The 10916-nt window shown below is 40.8% G+C and overlaps 1 protein-coding gene across 3 annotated transcripts in view; it reads right to left on the minus strand.

The window, feature by feature from the left end:
• The window catches only part of LOC126386816 (stromal interaction molecule 1-like), a 188498-nt gene extending 180995 nt beyond the window's left edge, over positions 1–7503 (minus strand). For all 3 annotated transcript variants that reach the window (XM_050039471.1, XM_050039457.1, XM_050039427.1), the window contains exons 1-2: positions 7357–7503; positions 4677–4829 (exon numbers count right to left, since the gene is read on the minus strand). In XM_050039471.1, the coding sequence (XP_049895428.1) occupies positions 4677–4827 (151 nt within the window). In that variant the 5' untranslated portion in view covers positions 4828–4829; positions 7357–7503. The remainder of the gene's footprint in view (positions 1–4676; positions 4830–7356) is intronic.
• Between the last annotated feature and the right edge of the window lie 3413 nt (positions 7504–10916).

Consider the following 10916-nt stretch of genomic DNA (forward strand, 5'->3'; position numbering starts at 1 on the left):
GACTGTTGGTCCACTGATGGACCCTGATGAGGACTGTTGGTCCACTGATGGACCCTGATGAGGACTGCTGGTCCACTGGTGGACCCTGATGAGGACTGTTGGTCCACTGATGGACCCTGATGAGGACTGTTGGTCCACTGATGGACCCTGATGAGGACTGTTGGTCCACTAGGAAAATTATTAGTCGGGGGGGCAGCCCTACATTTTTCCTCACCTGTTGCTTGTTCCGATCTTTTGTGAACAAAACTCACTAAAGAAGTTTCATTCTGAAATCTCAGACTTTTCCACATTGATGAAATTAGCTAAATATTCAGCCAAGACATTGGAAATATTTTAGAAAAGAGTAAGATATACTCTCTGTACTCCAACACAACTATTACTGCTACTCTCTACAACTCTCACTCCACCATTGTCCTCCTGCAACAAATCACCTCTCCTGAGGTTTCAGAACGAGACAGATTCAACCGAGTGAAAAGTATGGAACAATGTTTCACATCTCTGCAGGGATCATTTCCATAATGTTGTCAGAAAATCATAATAACAACCTGAGCCTTTTAATGACCTGGATCGACGGGGCGCACCTTCACCGAGTGGTTACATCGTAGCCTGTTTCGCCGCTGCAGCTCTCTCAATGGATACAGAGTCAGATTTATTATCAAGTAGGTTTTCACTTACAAGGCAAAAATAATATGGGCCCGTGTAACATTAGGTAACAGATAACTTCAAGTTGTGATAAATTGGTTAAATTTTTTTGCTGTGAAACTGCTTTGAGTGTAAAAATGCTAACAAGCTGAAAAATATAACAAAAGATTTGTATCTTTATTTTTCCTAAACCTAACCCTTCGTAGCTTTCTAAACCTAACATACATACCTTTACTTTCCTAAACCTAAGTAACCTGATTTCCCTAAACCTAATCTACATAACTTTACTTTCCTGAACCTAACTTACGGAACTACATTTTTTTTGTCTGAGGGGGGATGATTTACACCATGTATATCGTGTAGTGCTGTCAGTGGGTGAAATCTGATGCAGAACTACAAATTAAATGCTATAACAGAGGTATCGCCACAGCTGTTAACCCTTTGATCTCAGATATAAAACCAGCTTAAGTTTCCCTCTCATCTGCTGAGACGGCCAACAGAACACCACAGAAGAAGAGTGAGAGGTACAGCGAGTGACAGGTGAGGAGGCAGCGTCTGTTAAAGGTCTGAGGATTAACATCAGCAGCTGTGAGGATAAAAATACTGAGATAATAGAATTAAAACAGGAGGAAGGTCGAAGTCAAAGTCACACACTGCACATCAGCTCAGCCTGAACACATGCCAACACTCCACTTCCCATCATGCACCTTTAAAGAGTTTCTTCTTCTGACAGAGAAACTTCAAAGTGAATATTCTCCTAAACTAGAATTACCAACTATGGTTTGTATTCCTCCACGAACCAGCCAAGTTGCAGTAACAGTTTAAATCCATGTCTGTCAGACTCATGTGGAGCCATGACGACAACGCTTTAAATGCTGCTGCAAAGAAACTACAAATTCTACAACATGGATGCTTCACACACAGAAGATCTACACAATCAGTTTCAAGATTAGAGTCACCAATTCAGTATCTGACCAAATGTCTCCCCTTCTGTTCCTGAGATATGACGTTAAAACATGATGATGTCACAGTCAAGCTGACCTTTGACCTTTTGGATATAAAATCTCATCACTTCATTATTTTATCCTGTTGGACATTTGTGTGAAGTTTTGTCATATTTAGTGTGTGAATTTCTGACTTATGGCTAAAAACATGTTTTGTGAGGTCATATTGTTTGACCTTTGACCTTCAACCACAAAATTTACTGTACTCCTCAGTCCAAGTGGGCGTTTGTGCCAAATTTAAAGAAATTCCCTTAAGGTGTTTGTGAGATATCGTGGTTACAAGAATGAGACAGATAAAGGTCACACTGACCTTGACCTTTGACCATCCAAATCCAATCGGTTTATTGATGAGTCCAAGTGGACGTTTGTGCCAAATCTGAGGAAATTCCCCTGAGGCTTTCTAGAGATATTGGGTTCAGAAGGACAGGATGTATGTATGGACAGACGGACAACCTGCAAAAACCTCATCTTTGAGTCAAAGTGGACGTTTGTGCCAAATCTGAAGCAATTCCTTTGAGGCATTTTGTGCGATATTGGGCTCACAAGGATGGGACGTACGTATGTACAGATAGAGGAACAACTTGAAAACATAGTGCCTCCAGCCATGGCTATCATCAGCTCAAAGGCATAAAAAGACTGATTACCAAATTCTAATTCATTCATCTTTGAGTCTAGGTGAACGTTTATGCCAAAATTGAAGAAATTCCCTCAGGGCCTTCTAGAGATGTTGCATTCATGAGAATGAGACAGACACAAGGTCAATGTGACCTTTGACCACCAAATTCTAATTTGTTCATCCTTGACTAAAAAGCCGTTGTTTGTGCCATATTTAAAGAAATTCCCTCAAGGTGTTTTTGGGATATTATGATCATAAGAATGAGATGCATGCAAGGTTACAGTGACCTTTGACTTATGACCACCAAATTCTAGTAATCTCTTCAGTTTATTCTTGAGTCCAAGTGGACGTTTGTGTCAAATGTGAGAAAATTCCCTCAAGGCTTTTTAGAGTCGTTGCGTTGACGAGAATGAGATGGATGCAAGGTCACATTGAGCTTTGTCTTTGACCCCTAAATTGTAATTCATTCATCCTTTACTCAAAGTGGATGTCTGTGCCAAATTTGAGGAAATTCCCTCATAGTGTTCAAGATATCACATTCACAGAAATGAGAAATACAGGGTCACAGTGACCTTGACCTCTGCCCTCTAGAATCTTATCAATTCATCATTGAGTCCAAAGAGTCCAAACTTGAAGGAAGTACATACGGACAACCCAAAAGCTCCTGTGAAATTATTATATTTAACTGTAACCTTACAGTTAAAGCCTGTTACATTACTGTGATATAACACTATGTAATTGTAATTTACTGTATTTAACTGCATGAATTTCACAATAAAATTCTGAATTTGTTTAAATGTCACAGTTAAAGCCTGTGAGGTGATAATAATTTATTGTGAAATATTACAGTTACATGTTGTAACTTCCTGGAGATAATCTGCAGTGTAGCAGATATTTTTTTAACAGAGATCTTGTTAGCGTCTCATTCTGAGACTGAAACAGTTAAATTAAAAGTTGTGGCCTGTTTCCTTTCACACTTTGAGAAGTGATGTCACTGACGTATGAGGACTCTCCTCTCTTCCCATTGGCTCTCAGACCTGACGGCGGGACCCGTCGTCTCCTCTGAACCAAACAGAGACAGAAGTCTATTTCTGTCACGTCCAGGAAGCTGTGGTGAGCTGCTAGCAGCTAGCTCCCACGCTATCTCTGCTGCGCACACACACACACACACACACACACACACACACACACAGAAGGACAGGATGTAGTATTGTCTCTGAGGCAGTGGAGCAAGTATTCAGATCCTTCACTGCAGTAAAGGTACTGATACCACACAGTGAAAATACTCGACTACAAGTTACAGTCCTGCGGCCGTCACCCTGTCTCAAGATCTGTGTTTATCAAACTGATGAGAGGAAACATTGAACTCCAGTGAAACAGTTTTTTCTTCTTCCCTTCAGAAATGTTTTCATAAATTACCATGACGTTACACCAGAGACACAACGATTGGAAGTCGTGTGCACATGCTGCTCAAGAAACATGACGCCAGTTGGCCAGATGGGGGCGCTATAATAAAGGCTCAAACATTCTATTCGCTATAATAAAGGCTCAAACATTCTATTCGCTATAACTATTCGCTATAATAAAGGCTCAAACATTCTATTCGCTATAATAAAGGCTCAAACATTCTATTTTTTAAAAGTCTGATTGACTTGAAATTTGACACGCAAAGTGCAGCTCAGTGTGGGAAAAGAGTTTTGTCTCCATTTAACTGTAATCTCAATATTCAGGTCAAAATCACTGCTGGATGCTCAGTAATGGAGGATGTGTGAGGCTGATATGAACTCAATCACTTCCATGGTATTAAATTATCCTGATGATCAGTGTTACTTTTGCATCATTGGGTCCACAGAGCAGTCGCTCTGAACACTTTTGGCTGCAGAGTCGGGCTGCCACGATTAGTTGACAATGAAAATAATCGTTAGTGGCAGCCCTACTACAGAGCGTGGCTGAATGGCTGACTACTGGTGAAGAGCGAATCTGAATGAGGATAAAATCATTTAATCTTGTGGATCTTCAGTTTGCAAATGCTCTGGCGACAAACCTTCAGCTGGTCAGGATCAGTCAATGTTATGTCACGACAGTGTTCATTAATCAAGCTCCACCCACTGTACCCAAAGAGGCCAGTAGAGGGCGGAGCCCATGTGAGATATAACAAAGGTTATGATATTGTAACCCTGGTTCTATAAACACAGGCGGAGCCCTCTACCTAGGTGCCCTGTCGCTCCAACGCCACTCGCTGAAGAAGGTGCAAGATGTCTGATGGCGGGAATCTGCCTGCTTATATACTGTGGGGTCCACATGTATTCGTGTAGGCTCATCCTGATTGGCGAGAGTTACCCAAAGAGTCCAGTAGAGGGCGGAGCCTGTGCTTATAGAACCAGGGTTACAACACTGTAACCTTTGTTTCCTACCTGAGGCTGTGTTGCCATTAGAGACCAGATGATGATGATGATGATGATGATGGTCCAGCTGGGCGTGGTCACTTCTGTCCAATGAACTGTGAGCCCCGACACACACACTCAACATGCACACACACACCTGCCACACACACACACCCTCCATGTCTGTGGAAAGAGAGGAAGAAACATTTCAAAATAAAAGTCACATTTATGAATTAAAAATCATCCCGTCTGCATCATGTGACTCGTTCCATAAGCAGGAGACATTGTTCACTGTGTCTGTAACGAGTCACTGTCACTGACCTGTCTGATTAGATCAGTCTAAGAGACGGAGCAGATTTTATTTTCCAACAGGACTGAAGTCCTTTAACGTTTGTAGCAACATATTTTACATCTTTCACCAGGCTGCTGCAGGCTGCTGGGAGCCAGTGACACAAACAAACTGGTCCGACTGGCTCTGTGCTGGACCGACTAACAACACGGCCGCGTCTCTTTGTCGTTGATTTGTATCTTTGTGGTCGTTTCGAGTCTCATAAAAGTTGTTGTATGTTTCTTTGTGTCTTTTAGGTTGTTTTGTTCTCTGTTAATTACTAAATAATTAACAAATACATTCTAAAAATTAATAAATAAATTAGTGTGTATGCAGGTTTTTTAAATGCAGGAAACCCCTCTGAAAGCAGGCGATAGATTCCTTTCTTATTGCCAGTGGACCAGAGCCGTGTCCAGCTCTCTGCAGCAGACGAGTACCTGAAAACAGGTTAGTAAACAGCAGAGAGCAGCATGAAGGCCAGTGACAATGTTTCCGTGGTTACTTCTTTTTTATAACTCTGGTGTAGTCTGTTTATAACCTAATGTTAGCTCATGACCTCTGGAGACTGCATTTAGGCTTCAGAAATCATGACACTGGTGTTAGTGAAGATTATCTTGCTGAATAAAACATGTGAGTATCATTAAGAGCTTATTTTCTGCAACAATCCAAAATCCAAGGGAAAATTCCAGTTGGCTTTGTGTCAGGGGAACCAGGCGACGCCAACTTCAGGGTCGGCCTATAGAGAAACATCATCCCTGCAGCGCTCTATGTGAAAGCAGTCTATCGCCTGTTACCAGTGGATTTCTCTGTGCTTAGAAATCCCAACTACAGATTTTAACAGTGACTTCAGACAAAGGTTTTGGTGCAGACCGAGTCGGTCGACTTGTTCAGTCGTCCATGTATCATGACATCAAGTCAACCACCCATCAGCTCCTGAATGTGCTGGAGGGTTGTACCAGTGTCTCACAGCTGGTTGGGGGCAGGAGGACGTAACACAGACCGTTATCTGTCACGTCAACGGAAGCAAATAATTACCAGGATGATTAAAATCTTGGCAGCAGCTGACTCTCAGAGTTAAATAACACTGAAACGTTTTACTTTGAAAACTGAGTTTATTCGTCTCAGAGTTTAAATAGTCAAGTTCAAGTTGTGCATTTCGGGAACTATAGTTCAAGATAATATAAACAAGTGTGTGTGTGTGTGTGAACTATAGTTCAAGATAATATAAACAAGTGTGTGTGTGTGTGTGTATGTGTGTGTTAGTGTTCAAGGACTCAAAATTAAATATCAATTCAGATCTAAAACTCTACAAACATAACACATAAAGAAATTATTTTCAGAATTAACAACTCACAAAGGGACACTAAAATGACCGCATAGGGACACAAAATGAACTTAAAAGGGCACAAAACAATGGACAGATGCAAAACAACCATGCAGGGACACAACATGATCAGAAAGGGAGGCAAAATGAACACAGAGGGAGACAAAATTACCACAGGGGCTCACAACATGACCAGAGAGGGATGCAAAATGACCACAGGGGCTCACAACATTACCAGAGAGGGATGCAAAATGAACACAGGGGCTCACAACATGACCAGAGAGGGATGCAAAATGAACACAGAGGGAGACAAAATGACCACAGGGGCTCACAACATGACCAGAGAGGGATGCAAAATGACCACAGGGGCTCACAACATTACCAGAGAGGGATGCAAAATGAACACAGAGGGACACAACATGACCAAGACGCAAAACAATGGACAGAGCAAAACACCCGTAAGGGGCACAAAATGATCATATTTAGGGTTGAAGCACCCCACAGTCAGGAACAATTCAGACCTTCAACGAGTCCAAATATCTAGGTGTTTTACTTTTTACCTCTCATCTCTTTAAAATAATCATGTTACATGATATTTGTCATGTGATGATATGTTGATATGTTGATGCTTTCATATAATATTTACACAATACAATGTTTGACAAAAGAACATCATGTTTAAATCCGAAGAACAAACTGAGGAGGCGTTCACTGTCCTCTGATCTCAAACAGCCGGAACCAGAAAATCAACTTTTCCTGAAACGAGTCTAAATCATTAAAATCCACTGTAACATCACCTGTACCTGCACGTGACCAAAACCACTGAAACACCAGGTGAATTATTTCAGCTTCAGCCTCAGAGGGTCATTAATCTGCTTCTGTAAACTTCTTCTTTTGTGGTTCTTCTGTTAAATGCAGTGTGTTTGTTCTGCTCAGGTCGGACAGCTGTTCGCTTTCACACCGACAAACAGTCGTGCAGCTGCAGAAAAACGCGCCTCAGCAGCTGCACTTTGTTTCAGACTCGATGCGGACAGACAGCTTTTAAAGGCATCGCTCACCTCTGCAGCAGCTGCTCCTCTAATCCATCGATCAGCTCTGATCAGCTCTGATCGATCTCAGCACAGTGATCAGAGAGAAGTGTTGAGTGGGATGATTTGACAGTTTGTTCCTCACTTCTCCACCCCGAGACTCAAACGCAACAAACTGCTGCTGAGGAAAAAAACTGACTCATGAAGAGTTCCGCCTGTGCTGCGTTCACGGACCCGGAAAAACCTCAGAGCTCAGAGATTATAGAGTGAAAAATGATCGCAGAATCAGGATGAGACACAACAACCACAGAGACATGCGTAACAAATGGTCGGAAGCTAAACCACCTCAATGGGACACAAAATGAGCACAAAGGGACACAAAATAACCACAAAAGGGCACAAAACAATTGAAAGAAGCAAAACAATCACGGAGGGACACAAAATGATTATACAGGGACACAACCTGACCACAGAGGCCAAAAACGTGTTGTGAGGTCACAGTAACCTTCGACCTTTAACCAAGAAAATCTAATCAGTTAATCCTTGGGTCCAAGTGGACATTTGTGCCAAATCTGAAGATATTCCCTCAAGTTCTACTTGGGGTATTGCATTCTCAAGAATGAGATAGACGCAAGCTTACAGTGAACTTGATTTTTGACCTTTGACCACCAAATTGTAATGAATCCATCATTCAGTCGAAGTGGACATTTGTGCCGAACTTGAGGAAATTCCCTCTTGGTGAAGTTGAGATATCAAATTCACAAGAATAAGATGGCCACAAGGTCACAGTGACCTTGATCTTTGACCACCAAATTCTAATCAGTTAATCCTTGAGTCCAAGTGGATGTTTGTGCCAAATTTGAGGAAGTCCCTTCAAGTTGTACTTGGGATATTGCGTTCATGAGAATGAGATGGATGCAAGCTCACAGTTACTATGGCCTTTGACCTTTGACCACCAAAATCTAATCAGTTCATTCTGAGTCCATGTGAACATCTGCGTTTAAGATTTTAAGAAAATTTCCTCAAGTTGTACTTTAGATATCACTTTCAAAAGAAGGAGACAGACACGAGCTCACAGTTACCTTAGCATTTGACACTTCAGTTACTTCATTCTTTAGACCGAGTGGCTGTTTGTGCTGAATTTGAAGAAATTCTGTCAAGTTGTACTTGGGATATTGCGTTCACGAGAATGAGGCAGACGCAAGCTTACTGTGACCTCCATCTTTAAACTTTGACCACCAAAGTTCATCCTTAAATCTAAGTGGACACTTGTGCTGAATTTGAAGAAATTCCCTAAGTTGTGCTTTAGATATCACGTTCACAAGACAGAGATGGACGCAAGCTCACAGTGGCCTTGATTTTTGACCTTTGACCTCAAAATTATAGTCAATTCCTCATTTAGTCCAAGAGGCCATTTGTGCTGAATTTGAAGAAATTCTGTCAAGTTGTATTCGGGATATTGCGTCCACGAGAATGAGACAGACGCAAGTGCATCCTCAAATCTATGTGGACGTTTGTGCTACATTTGTTCAAGTTGTTCTTTAGATATCACATTAACGAGAAGGAGATGGACGCAAGCTCAAAGTGACCTTGATCTTTGACCACCAAAATCTAATTAGTTCATCCTTTAGTCCAAGTGGACATTTGTGCCAAAATTGAAGAACTTCCTTTAGTTGTACTTAAGATATCACATTCAAAGGATGAGAGACACAAGGTCACAGTTACCTTGATCTTCTTTGACCACCTAAATTGTATCAGTTCATCCTTGAGTCCAAGTGGATGTTTGTGCCAAATTTGAAGAAATTCCCTCAAGATGTTGTTGAGATACCTCTTTCATCAGAATGGGACAGACAGATGGACGGACAACTTGAAGACATAATATCTCTGTTCACAGCTGTTGCATACGCGGAGGCAGAACAACATGTCATAATGAAATTTGTCGATAACTTCCCAAATTAATGTAAATGAAATACAAGTATAATAGTGTGTAAACGTCTGCATAATTGTTACACAAACTTTACTTACAGTCACAGTTTTAAGTATCGAGAGCTCAGACTTTACGATAAATACGTATCATTAATGCATCTTCACTAAAATGCTTTATTACCATATGAAATATTTAATATTTGTAGTTAAATTTAAGCATATTTTAAGATAATTTTGAGTGTAAAGAATACATAAATATTTTTTTTAACACTGCACTGTAACTTTTATTCATGTATTTTTTTGGCTCTCAGTATATTTTACTTCTTTTTGTTTCCCTTTCTCGCTCTTTAAGGGCTTTTTTGTCTCATTTTTCCTCCAGTTGTCTAATTTCCAACAGCAATGGAAGGCAGCATCTGTGTGCAGCAGCGGTATGATGGCGCCACCTTGCGGCCACAGAGAGGAGGTGCAGGTAAACAGCCTCAGCTGCTCTCAGATCAGTGCTGAGCTCAGCTTTAATGATGTGTTTCAAAAGTTCAGTGAAACGAAACAAAAAGTTGAAGTCAGTAAAATCTCGAACAAACACGTCGAGTTATTAAATTAAATCTGCAACAAACATAAAATGTAAAAAAAAATATTTTCAGAATCAGATTTATTACCAAAACAGTTTTCACTTGTGCAACGACTCACAAATGAGCACAAAACAATGGGCAGAAGTAATACCATCACAAAGGGACACAAAATGATCACAGAGGGACACAAAATGATCACAGAGGGACACAAAATGAGTACAAATGAGCACAAAACAATGGACGGGAACAAAAAGACACGAAAGGACACAAAATGATCATGGAGGGACAACAAATGATCACACAGGGACACAAAACAAATGCACAGGGACACAATGAACACAAACGGGCACAAAACAATGGACAGAAGCAAAACAAGCATAAAGGGACACAAAATTACCACAGAGAGGCACAATGAATACACAGGGACACAAAATGAACACAAAGGAGCACAAAATAATGGATGGGAACAAAAAAAGAACGCGAAAGGACACAAAATGATCATGGAGGGACGAAAAATTACCACATAGGGACACAAAACAAACGCACAGGGACACACAATGAACACAAAAGGGCACAAAAGAATGGACAGAAGCAAAAAAACACCAAAACATTAAGGGACACAAAATAATCATTAAGGGACACAACATGATCACACAGGGACACAAAATGAACACACAGGGACACAAAATGAACACAAATGGGCACAAAACAATGGACAGAAGCAAAACAAACATAAAGGGACAAAAATCATCATAGAGGGGCACAAAATGATTACACAGGGACAGAAAATGAACACAAATGAGGACAAACAATGGATGTAAATAAAACTACCACAAAGTGACACATAATTATCACAAAGGGACACAACCTGACTACAGAGGGAAACAAAATGATAATAAAGGGACACAAAATGACCACAGAGGGACACAAATTGACCTTGTCAGAAGAGACAGACTCAACATGAAACACAAGATTTTTTTTAAGTTTCTCAACTTTGGGCTGAACACAAAAAATCCGGTGTTACACACACACACACACACACACACACACACACACACACACACACACACACACACACACACACACACACACACA

The sequence above is a fragment of the Epinephelus moara genome, chromosome 3 (assembly GCF_006386435.1).
Source record: "Epinephelus moara isolate mb chromosome 3, YSFRI_EMoa_1.0, whole genome shotgun sequence".
Taxonomy (NCBI): domain Eukaryota; kingdom Metazoa; phylum Chordata; class Actinopteri; order Perciformes; family Serranidae; genus Epinephelus; species Epinephelus moara.